Source organism: Dermochelys coriacea, chromosome 15 (genome assembly GCF_009764565.3).
Source record: "Dermochelys coriacea isolate rDerCor1 chromosome 15, rDerCor1.pri.v4, whole genome shotgun sequence".
In the NCBI taxonomy this organism is placed as follows: domain Eukaryota; kingdom Metazoa; phylum Chordata; order Testudines; family Dermochelyidae; genus Dermochelys; species Dermochelys coriacea.
In genome coordinates, this window is record NC_050082.1 from 30,486,013 (window position 1) to 30,498,804 (window position 12,792).

General features: G+C 43.8%; 1 protein-coding gene across 1 annotated transcript in view; it reads left to right on the forward strand.

Moving 5' to 3' along the window:
• MYO18B (myosin XVIIIB) overlaps nt 1-10,407 on the forward strand; it is a 212,892-nt gene extending 202,485 nt beyond the window's left edge. The window contains exons 42-43 of the mRNA XM_043498239.1: nt 7,380-8,632; nt 10,369-10,407. Coding sequence (XP_043354174.1) covers nt 7,380-8,631 — 1,252 coding nt within the window. The 3' untranslated portion in view covers nt 8,632; nt 10,369-10,407. The remainder of the gene's footprint in view (nt 1-7,379; nt 8,633-10,368) is intronic.
• Nucleotides 10,408-12,792: the final 2,385 nt, after the last annotated feature.

Genomic DNA, 12,792 nt, shown 5'->3' on the forward strand with positions numbered 1-12,792 from the left:
ACACTGTGGCATTACCCAGGGTGCACTCTGGACAGATAGACAGCCGTGCTTCCTCAGTTCTCCAACCTGAGGTGCCTTTTACATTGTGAGAGCACCACTCCTGGTCCTGCTCACACACAGCCTCTAGCATGTAAATGGCTCCAGCTGAATTACATGAAAGCTTTGACCAGTAAGTCACGAATTACAAGACACCAGCAAATTCCCAGTCTTAGACTTTCCCCCAGAAATGTGTGTCTCGTGCTGCCCAGCGCTTTCTTTCTGGACACTACAAGCTCATAGAAAGTCCGTCATTGTATCAATGGAAAATGCCATGCACAAACCCTGTGATCTCACGTGGAGGTTCCCAAACACGTCAGTCCAAACACACTGGTTTAGATAAACAATAGAACAAGTTTATTAACTACAAAAGAGATTTTAAGTGATTACAAGTAATGAGGCATAAAAGTCAGAATTGGGTAAAAGATAAAATGTAAACTAATACCTAATTTAGCAAGCCAAATGAATTCAAAGCAAAGGTTTTTCTTTGCTCTTTGCAGTCTTTTATTGGCGGGAAGCCTCCAAACCAGGACCCCTCAGCCAGTTCAGTGTTCTTTCAGGTGCTGTTGATGGCATGAGCAGAGAGAAAGGGAGGAGAGAGGTAATTTTTGTTGTGTGTTCTCTATTCTTATATCGTTTCCTCCTCTTTGAGGATTATCTCCAGCTGGACTTCAGGTGACAGGAGGTCTGTGGGATGGGACCCCCAGCTGTTTCTTTGCCAATATTTAAATTTCTTGCTTATACCCTTTTTCCTTTCAAAGAATGGCCACTTAACTAGGTGATAGTGCACTTGGCTTTGTTGACACCTGGCTTAGGTGTTGGTTCATCTTTTGTTTCTGAGGAACTGGTTTGTGCCTCTAAACTTGGAGCATGTTACAGCAATGTTATACAGTAGAATCGTACAACTTACATACAATGTTGATATATGTATTTTACCAGGACAATAATGTTCAGCAGATTATGAGTTTTCAAATGATACATTGCAAGGCACACTTTGTACAAAGTTTCTCATAGTCCTGTAAAAATGGTGAACATAAGAGTATAGCCTGTCACACCCTTCCAAAGCCCATCGCATGTATTTACAGCTGGGTTTTCTTTGGAGGGTTTTGCACAGGATTACTTCACTTCTGTTGTCTGAGGGCACATATTGTTATAAAATTCTGCAGGACAAAACACAGGGCTACTGTTGCGGCCCCCAGATAACAGTACAGAAGCAGGGTGCATAGGTTTGCTCCACGTGCAATCACCTAACAGACACTGAAATGCAGGCAGACCACTCCTCTTCCACACAGAGCAGTTAATTTGGGAGGCATGTTCCTGTCTGTGCTCGAAGAACGATTTCCCTTCATTTTAGCATGTGTGAAACCCAGAATTCTTTCTGAGAGTGCTTTGGAGGAACAGGAAGAAGCTGAGCATGTCCGCCCCATGGTAAGGAGCAGGGAAGAGACAGGAAACAGGGCCCTGTTGTGCTCTGGGAGGAGTGGAAATGCTGTTAATATGGCTGGAGTAATGGATTTCTGCCTGTCTCACTCACATGGCTGTTCTGACTACGTTGTTTCTTGTGCTCAGACCCAGGCAACTAAGCTAGCCTTCCCCTCTGCCATTCTGTTATAGCCAGCAGTCAGCATCTGACCTATGGCTTGGGGCATGTTTTCGAATACTTTCCACAGGTTTCAGGCATTCCGGCTGCTGCTCTTCCTAGTCCGGAATGAAATTCACTCTAGCAAGACAGGTCAGGCCTGAGGCCTGGGCACTGCTTAAGGCACTGGCTGCAGCGGTGGATTTCACTCTTGCTCATTAGTGCAAAGAGCTGAAACTGCTGTTTTCAGGCAGTTTTGGCTTACACAGAGCTTAGACTACAGCACTTGCTATAACAAAGATCGCAGCACAGAGAAGTCAAGTCGTTTTGAGATGCAGAACTCAGAATTCGCTCTCTATCCTTTCATCCCTTCAATCCCATTTACACAGTCTCCGTGCTGCTCTCACTCACAACTCTTATTAAGATGTACAACAGTGACTGATTTAGCCTCAGATCTCTTAACTCATCCAGTCACCCCTGGATGGCATAAAGTAATGATTATCACTGAATGTTGGTAGGTTAAAGCTTAACCTCCGATTACACAACCCCAAGAGCAGAAATATTTATATTCTCTATGATTGGCAGTTCAGGCTAGTGGAGCAGCAAATGCTCAGATTGGGTTCCCTATCGGCTGTGCTCTGTGGAATGCCTACAGAGAGCAACAGGGTTTTTCTCAAAGGATGCAGATTAGTAGATTTTGGAACTATTTTATTAGTGTGATGATATAATGGGATTGCTTGTGATAAGGGGCAGGACTCAGCAGCCCTGGGGCTCATTTCTGGGTTCTGTTTTATGGTCCTAAAATCTCATGCTTCAGAGTTTCAGCTGCCCCCCCCCCCAAGCATCAGTGATAGCCACAGCTGGTGATGGGATATTGGGCTGGGCAGACCAGGGCTCTGAGGTGGCATTGAGCATTCTCTCTCTTGGGTGGTTGGCTGGCTGGCTTGCCACATGTGGGGTCACAAAGAAATTTTGTCTCAGGTCAACTGGCAGTGACCCTGGGGGTTATTTTGGGTTTTGGGGTTTTTTTGGTTTTTTTTTGTTGTTGTTGTTTTTGTTTTTTGCTTTCCTCTGCAGAATGTGGGTGCAAGTCCCTTGCCAGGATTCTCTGGGTCTATCTCACTTAATCATTTCCCTGCCATTAGAGAGGCCTCAAGCACTAGGGCATCTCAGTCCCTCCTATATTCTGCCTGTGGCACATAAAAATCTAATCTGGGCTGTAATACTTCGGTCTAATTTTGGTTCCTAGGCTTAGTACGTGAATGCTGGGTGTTGGTGGTGGCCGGTGATATGCAGGAGGCTAGACTAGATGATCTGGCAGTTCCTTCTAGCCTTAAACCCTGTGACCCTGATTGGGAGACATTAACAGCTGGATTCTCTGCTTTCTGGCCCTACTTGCATTGCAGGATGATTGTCAAAAAATTGCAGCTGAGTGGCAGACAAGCCATGGAAAATTGCAGACAAGTAACAACGGACCTTTTCATTTGCCGCAATCAAGTCTATTATTACTTTTCCATGATTTTCCACTGTCGGCTGCCCGGGGCTGGGAGCGGAGGGCAAGGACTCTCAGCCCTAGAGTGGCTGAGGTTCCCACTTTCAGCCCCACACACGACAGGATTACTGCTGACAAAATTGCGGTGAAAGCCTAATATTGCAGAATCCACAATTTCCACAGTATTGCAAGTTAAGTAGGGCCTTAGGTATGATTTCATTTCCTCTCCTTAAAAAAAAGGAAAGCAGCAGCTGATGTTGCACATGAACCAAATGTGAAGAACTCTCACAATTGCTCTTTGGACAAGGTCTAAAAGCAGAATGGTTCCTCTTGGTTGAATTTATAATATCACGGATAATAAAACAATAAACAAGTGAGCGGTTCATTAAGTTTCAGGCTCCAAACACTTTCGTAAGATAATGAGTCTGCTACGTTGAACGGTGCAGTGAATATCAGATTCTAACCCTTTCATGTTTACAGGCTGTTAGAGGTTCTTGCCTCTTTAGTGCAGTTTTATCTAAGCCTTGAAAACCAGAAGGAAAATTGAAGCTGCTGTAAGAAAAGCTGGCTGTTTAAATGATGAAATCCAGTGGTGCTGCAATTTACAACTTTGCTTGGAATCATAGAAATGGACAGGGGCAATTCCCATGTAAATCCTCTTGGAAGGATTACACCAGCTTTTCTGTCGGATACAATTTAGGATTCCAAGAGATGACGTGAATGGTTTGGGACCTGCCATGAATTGGCTTTAAGTGAAAATTTCATGAAAGCCAGGGCTTCAGCAATAGTATGCTCAGCATACTAGTTTAGTCTTGTCACATGTTCCCCAGAATTTTATTGTATGCTAATAAAATTTAAGTTTTTATGGCTCAATTTGTCTAGTGCAGGAAAGTCCAGCAGCTTGGGACCATTCTGGGTGAAAGCAGAGCTGTGTTTCTATCTGACTCATGGCTAGCCCTCTCCATCACTTGCTAGCCCCAGGTGTCAGGAGAGTTCTTCGGGCCTAACCCAAGGCTCACTGACGTCAATAGGAGACTGTCCATTGACCCAAAGGGCTGGTGGAGTGAGACCATGAGATGCTCATGAACCAGTCAAAGGGGTGGGGAGGCCAGTGCATTTGGATAGATGCTCCCATTTTAGGAGCCTCGGGCCTCCTCGTGCTGCAGAACCTTGGTGCACCTTGTCTTAAGTTGCTGGCTTTGGGAAATCACAAGCCCACAACTGCACGGAGCAGCAGTTGTACAGAGGCTCAGCCCTCCCTCACCATTTGATTTTGTGTATTGATGTCACGCAGTAAGGAAAGTAGCTCAAATGCACCATTATCCTGTGACTTCTTCAGTTGCTTTTGGATGCCAGTTTGTTATGAACATGTCTCAAAATATAAATTACTTTATGGTCAGTAGAGCCAGGTCTCAAGTTGCCCGGCATTGTCTCTGCGATTATTCACTACCATAATGTTACCATAGCAACTAGAATGCTTCCCTAGTCAGGATGGTTTATTATTGTCAAGGTAAAACTCCACTAGTGGTTTTGAAAACATCAGCCCTTCCATCGCACACGGGTATTTATTTATATTTAGGTTTCTCTGCTCTAATCGATTATCCACACATTTTCTTCTTTTTGTTGTTAGACAAATTCAAAACCAAGACATTTTTCATGATAGAAAATTATAGGTCCTAAGTGATGATGTCTGACTGCCCTGACGCAGTACAAAATATACTTTTGTGTTAGAAAATTCTAGACTTCCTTTACAGCAGTATCTCCAGCTTCAAAACGCTGGAAAAAATTCTTTACAGGCAAATACATTTTAACAAACTCTGTTCCTAATTTCACAGGCAAGAATCTGAGGGAGAGCACCCTATAGATTGTTACTTGATATTATTGATCCAAAATTATATACCATTAAGAAACATACAATAACTCCTCAAAATGTCAGTCATGCTGCATACAAGAAACAAAGCGAACTCCCCCCTTCAGATATTGTTAAAATTAAATGGCGGGGGAATGTGTTTTCAGGCCTTCAGATGAATGTGTGTGCTCTTTTTTGAAGAATTTCACTTTGTGGCACAAAGACTAACAATGATTGGAATCAATTTTTGCAGTCTCTCTGCAGCAGACATGAGAGGAAGGAGTGTGTGTGGTGGTGGTGGGGTGGTCATGCTTCTTAAACTGATTGCCTTTCTGTAATTGTTTTGCATCACGGGCACTTCTGGAGTTATGCTACAGCCTGCTCTGCAAAGGCAAAGACCCACCAGCTCAAAAAGGACTTTTCTTAAATCACAACTAATTTGAAATGGTGGCTAGGCCATACCTCACAGCCTACATATCCATGAGATCCCACAGCCAAAAGGAAGGTTCATAACCTCACCAGGCACAAATGGGATAAAACTTTCCAGGTCTGTGGTGTTGTAACATCGTCCAAGAGCACCTGCGGATCCTACCTGACTCCCAGATTGGGAACACAAGTCTCAAGGGGTGGGCACAAACCCTCAGGTAAAGATAGGGCACAAATACTTTCTCCATCACCCAATAACTTCCCCCAGTCTACCAGCCTCATCTCATTCTTATCTGGATTGAGCCACTGGCAGTTCACTCATCTGCGCATCTCATCAGCTTCCTCACCCACCCTCCCAACAGCCCCAGACATCCAGCAAACCGGCATGGAGACAAGGTGGGTCTCTGCAGAGCACCACATTATAGTAAGAGCTCCCTCCTTGTACCGCCATCTCAGAACACTCAGCCAGGAAAGAGCAGACACAATATCCGCATAGGAACTTGGTCTTCCTTCATCACTGAGAGAAGATCGCCCTAGTGGTGTCTTGGACTCAGGGCTGTACCCAAATGGCCCAGAGTCAAAGAGATGTGTCATGGTGACTGGTCTGTCAGGGAGTTTTCTCGCCATCACCTTCCGTAGGCTCCTAACCAGAAATGCTGGTTCACAGCTAGCCAGGCTGTCAGTGTCAAGCCTTGGTTTTTTGAGCCGCTCCTTTCAGAGAAGCTGGCATCTGCCATCCCTAGTGAAGGCACGGAGACTCTCCACTGACTGTGGGAACTTGTACTTTGCCAATAGCCTTTCTCAATGAGGCATGGCACCTTATTATTGCATTTCCTCCTGCTCAATGTGTCGGCCCTTAAAAAAAAGCTCCAGTGATTCAACAACAATAATGTTCCATTCAAATACTTGCTGATATTGTTTACCAAAAAATAACATGTCCTTGTTAAAAGAATGGTAGGGAATTCTAAAGACACACTGTATTCCTTTTCTAGGGAAAGGTACAAGCTTTAAGAGCATCATCCCATTAATAATAGCTACGACAACGATAGCTATCAGTTGACAGGGATTAATTAGCAGAGCCTGCATCACTCCTTTAATTAAAAATCAGCATTTGTGGTTGTTTGCAGAAGGAATTCCCGTACCCCCTCCATCCCTGCCTTTAGGTCTCTGCAGCACCTTCTGCCAGCGCTGCTCAAATCTTCCATTTGCTGGTGAATGGATTCTCCCCAAATTGCACTGATTTTAAAAGGGCAATAGATGATGTTCGATAAAGCAAAGTTTAACTAGCTCCACTTGCTTTGCTCTTTCATTGGAATCTAATTTTACATCACAGCTAGGTTCCTGTTTCCTGGGAGCATGTTTTTGGTTTTGGCCTGTGTTCCATTCTAAAAAGCTGTTTTCATCAAGGCAAATCCTGAAATACCCCCGAATGGAAGGAGTTTGTCCCGTTGTGTGTGCTGTTCATATCCAGCCCATAGCCAGGCATTTATTTTGCTCTTAGAGATTATAATTAGTTCCTCTTTCCAAAGGAAGCACTGGAGAAACACACCATGCAGTAACATTGGGATAGTGCGCTATAATTCAGCTTCATGAAGAATCAGTGTATCATCTTTGGGTAGTGACAGAAATCAAATAAATCCCATGTATTGCTAAAATCTATTGAGAAAGCAACCCATTTTGAGGCATGGCTAGGTATGTCAGATTGATGAGGTACACTGTCTGTGATGTGATCTACCTGGAGTCAATCATTTCAGCTTCTCTAGTTTACTCAGAGACATTTATGTTGAGTTCAGTTATGCTCAAAAGTGTCATTTAATGAAACAGCTAGAGTTCATTTACCTGCAATAGGCTATTCCTACTTAGAGGCAATGGTTCAATTGAGACGAGAAGGTAAGAACAGGTTTCTGGATACCAGAAATGGCCTTTCTGACTGACATTGCGGCTACATCAAGTCATGTAACTAAAACTAAAATGTATCTCTTTCCATTGTTGCTTAGGATGAACAAAGAAATCAAAGCTCAAGAAATGAACCGACCAGCTTCTGCACTGAGTGCTCGGAAAGGGGAATACGGAAGAACTATGGGTGAGGCAGATTTTGTCAAGGATGTGAGCCATTTAGTTGGCACTCAAAGATGGGAATTAGGAAGAATTGTGGATAAGGAGGAGACTGACAGTCAGAAAAAAGCTATGGATAAATTAGGAGCTATATCTCCATCTGTGATGAGAAGGAGGTCAACTCCTACAGCAGAAGAGAAGTTTCCAAGCTCTTCATCTGCACTTTCTGAATATATAGAAGAGCTGAGGAGGAAAAGGGCAACAGAGAAAGAGCAGGGAACATTAGGATTAGAGGACACCTCTCCCCTGCCAATCTACCAAACAACTGGTGCTTCCTCCCTGAGAAGATGCAGGACTTTCAAAGAGGATGATGAGTTCCCAATAAAGTTTGGAGTCAATGAACGTACAGAAAGTACAGGAGCACCTGTAGGAACTAGCCTAGTGCGTTCATCCAGTTTAAAATGCATATCATCTGAGAACACCGAGCCAGTGCACTCCCCAGCTCTCAAAAGAATATCAAAGTTTGGCTCTTGTGACTCACTCCTACAAAATATTGATAATTCCTGCTTAACGCTGAGTTCACCAGCTGTGGGAGCAGATGCGTTCAATATATCGAGACTTAAGCCATGGAGAAGTTACCTTGAGCCATCATTAGAGGACACAGCCGATGCTGATCTGGGGAAAGATTCTCTGATATTTCAGAATAAGCAGTTCAGTGATGTTATGGCTGAAGGAAAGGAAAGCGACCCGTTCACTTGGAAAATACCAATTCTCAACTATGAAAGGAGAACAAATGTTGATTTTGATGACTTCCTTCCAGCAATTCGAAAATCCCAGTCAACAAGCAGTTTGTCCAGACCTGTCAAGGACAGGAGAGAAGGCCAGAGGCCAGTGAGCGTTCATTTTGAAGACCAGGCTACGGCAGGCAGCACTTTTTTGTCTGAAATAAAGACCATTTCAAAGGCCAAAGAGGATGCTGGAAACCTCTCCGATTCATCTTCATCCTCTGGCTCGATCATTTCTTTTAAAAGTGCTGACAGCGTCAAGAGCCGACCAAAGATTCAAAGACCAGAAGGTGAAGGATGCGCCGGAAAACTAATCACTGAAGGTGCTAAAGATGAAAGGCGATGGGAGGCAGAAGGGAAGGAAGATGATGTAAATAGCATTATGATGAAATATCTAGGAAAAGATTAAGGTAAACTTGCTGATATTCTAACCATGACCCGTCTGTACGGTTAATTTAGGCCAGCTGTTACAGGTTTGCTATTTGTGCCACTGAGCTAGAGGCTCTGCCAGTATTTCCACTGCAAATTCTTATCTCCAGAGGCTTCTAGTCTGGAATAGCCTAGTCCTGGCTAATAAGCAAAACTCTGACCAGAATCTACCTTTTTACTTGGCTTTATTGATAAATAATATTAACATAATGAATAATCATCCCTTGGCGGTCCCGCCATACCAAATTAGGGCTACATTCTGGCCAGAGCAGAAGTAGCCCCAAGACAGCATATGCCTCCCCTCTCCCATGTGCTGCTCCTGCTCTGGGGGCCAGTGTGCAGAAGGGAGGGACCAAGGCTCCCCCCACAACCCCATTTGCAAGGTGTTGAGAGAGCAGGCTGTGCAGCTGCCCTTGTGCTTGGCCCTGACACCGGTTGTACAAGGGATAAAGGGAGGCTCCCTGCCCTTTCCTGACCCTTGCACTGCCTACGGTCCAGGCAGGATCTGGTACCAAGTGAGCAGTTTAAGAACCTGGTCTTTGCTTTGCACCTGGCCAGAGGAGGAAGTGTCCTGCAGGGAGCCCAATTCCCCATTGACGCCAGTGCCCGGTGGGCATGAAGCACCACCATTTGGAGCTAGCTGCGTTTTACACCCACTTTGCACTGCTGTCAGTGATGGGAGAGTAAGGGAATCTCTTCTGAACAGACTGCTTTGAGCCTCACCTAACCCCTCGCCCATACCTATTCACTGGAATATCATCACCTAGCTCTTCTCACATTTTATTACATTGAGTGTCTCTGGAACATTTCTGAGACTGCATCTCTACCATTTTACTTGTTTTATTAATCTAAAACATTGACGAGCCTGGGCCCCGAAACTCACCCTTCCAGAGAATGCAAGTTTTGCTTCTAGTCACTCTTACATCCTGTATTCAGCGTTTGATTCTGACAACCAGTTGGATACAATTCTCTTACTGCCTTTGATGCTTCCAGAATTAAGATGTATTACTACAATCCAGGTTTGAAATCAGACTCTATAATGAATGCATCATAACCAGAACTGTGTTTAAAATAGATTAGAAAAATGTTTTGTAAAAATGCAGCCTTTAGACAAATTTATTGGATGTCAAGCTGTGACCAAATCTGTTAAACCAACACAGGAGCAGAGGAGGTCTTAATAAAATATTTCTTTATGGGAAGCTGCATTTGCATAATAAGATGTCCCACTTTCCCCCAGACTTCATTTTAATAAAGCAAGTGGCATCTATAAACTATGAAGCCCAGTAACATCAACCAGCCAAAAAAGCGTGCCCTTTGCTCGGAAATGAGAGTAGGAGTGCCCAAAAGGAGAAATGTAACTTAAATGAATGAGCCCTCGATGCTGTCAGCTAGCACAGAAAGGACAGATGTTTGGTCACATTAGGAAACTCTACAGAATAACCAGGGAGTAGCTCTTAGTATTGCCAAGCCCACGCGGGAGTCGTCCTCTCCGAATGGAATGTGGCATCAGTAGCTGCAGTTACATTTCAACTGGTAGCTTGAGAATTGTTCTGTCCTGAATCCACGGTATGAACTGTGTCACTGAACATGCCTCTTCATACATCTTTTTCACTTTTTAGTTCCCAGAATTTGAGACCTTATTTGAAGCATTCATAATTTCGTGGTTATTAGAAGACAGATACGTAGGTGGCTTTCATTGGCTCCTTCTTGTCTGCAGCATGCTATTCTTCCTGACCAAAAGCACAATAACATGAGAGACAGAGATTCGATGTGCACTACAATGGGAAGCTGTGTTCTGACCTCTGCTTGCTTTATCCAAAATAAAATATTTGCTTCTTTGACTTGCGTCTCTTCTCTTCTTTCCGTTCCTTGCAGTGAGAACAGGCAGCTGAAAACAAAATGCATGTATTGAAAAGTTCACCACTACGTAAATGCAGCCCGCTGCCCTGGGGAGGTTTAGGGGACATTTCTCAGTGAATACACACTCCTTAGCATCACCTGCGCTTAAGTCTTAATAAACAAAGTTTCTGGCAACTTTTACTTAAAATAGATTTTTGCTTTATCATTGAATCTGTGCATTCTAATGATCCCACTCAAAATTCTAGCTTCCCAGGAAAGGGCAAAACTTCCAGGGTTTATTTTACTAGGTGTTTGTAGCAAAACTGTGAAGCTCTTCAGAAAATGTCTTTCACTGCCAATGTCTAAGACACTTTTTCAATCTGCTGGCACGTTGACTGGCTCTTGTATGGTTGAATTAGGTGGGTGTTCTAACTCATTTGCTAAATACTTTTTGGCATCACCAGAAATTTTGCACTTAGGCAATTTTCCGCGTTTCAGCCTTTAGAATTCCTCACACTCCTTTTCTGCTGCATTTTTAGTTTAAATTAAACCTTTGTAACAAGAAGCATTTTCTTTCTCACAGATGGCTGCAAAACTTTCATATTAGGGTTCATTTAAGCAGTTACACAAAGATGTTTACAATATGCACAAAACTAGGTAAACTTTTCCACCTCCTTTCTGGCTTTGTGCAGTCCTTAGCAGCGCCTCTCTGCCGGCAGAGAGCACCTGATATTTTCGTGTTTCCTCATACCTGTGTCTGGACCCAGGGTAACTTTTCCTGAGTTCTGGTGCATTTTCTAAAGGAAATAATGGAAGAATTGTGCAGTGCCATAGATTATCCCTGATTACTGCCACACAATTTTAACACACCTGTTTAATGTCCCCGCCATTATTGGAAGCAAAACCAATCCATTGTGTAGGTTTTCCACTTATAAAAATGATCTAAATGAGATACTTGCCATTGACCTTCCAAAGTGGCTTTAAAAAAAGCTCATCTGTAAGGGCTGAAGTTCAGTCATGATCATGGTAGTGTCATGGGCTCATATCTAACTGTACGGTTTAGTAGACCCTGGGGCTTATTTTAACCTGTGCTTTGTGTGCTGCAAGCTTTGTGAATGCTCTGACTCTTCCGGCATGTGTCTTGTCTGACGTGGCTTGATGGCAATTCCTCTGTTTGGCAAACTCCTGCTCCTCGCTCGGCGAGAGCAGCCCTATTCATGATGTACCCCGAGGTATTCGCGGGAACATCAGTTTGTCACCACCACGGACTGGAGAAGAATCATGTCTTTCTGTCATGCAATCTAGAGGAGAACGAATGCCTGGCTGATTTTATACTTATCAAGTAAGAATATTAGAGTCAGATTGAACAACAAATAACAGTACAGGGAGCATACAGCAGCGCATGTAGGAATACACTCCCCCCTTTGACATTCTGCACACAGCCTTGTGAGTAGTACATGAAAGTGTGAAAGGGAAAGGCCAGCAAAACTCATGTGTTAGAGCAAAGAACATAGATGCACAAGGACATGTTCCCCTGGTGAAAAGCAGGTGCTACTAGCCCCCTCCAGGCCAAGGCTGGCGGATGTTCAGTGTGGAGTTTACGGTGCAATGCTGAAACATTTCTTGCCAGCTCACCCCCATCATGGCTCTGCACCTACTTTTGACACAAGCTGGACAGCAATCATATGCAGTCACTTTCTAGCAGTCTGCTTTTTAATGACTTTGGCAGCTGGCCCAGCTCGTTTCTGAGCACAGCTTGATTCCTAGTCCAGGTAAAATGGTTATGTGAGGGAGTTCAGAGGGTGACCTTGTTGGACACTTTGCCTTTAGTGGAAGGAAACACTGATGCGTATTTGATTTGAAATGCATGATAACACAATGCTTGGGATTTGCACAGGCTGCCCAGAATGGTCAAGGACTCCAAAGGAACATTGCAACCAAGCCACCTGGCATCATTGCTTGTTCCAGTCATAGTAACTATTATTCCTTGTTTAGAATTTAAGCTCCTCAGAGCAGGAACATATCTTTTCCTTTGTCGTATTCAAACCCATGCACATTTTCAGTGTTTATCCAAGGATCAACAGTAAGAAGAACATTAAACTCCAGCATGGCCAGGGTGTAGGGGCTATTATATACTCTGATATTACTACATGTGAGAGCTTTCCACATTCACAGTGCTTTCCAAATATTAAGAAACTCTTACCATACCCCTGGGAGTTGGGGTAAGTAGGTCTCATTGCCTGCGCAATTAGAATGATTTCAGGTTGTGGAACAGTTTATCAGGTGCGTATGTTACCTTAGG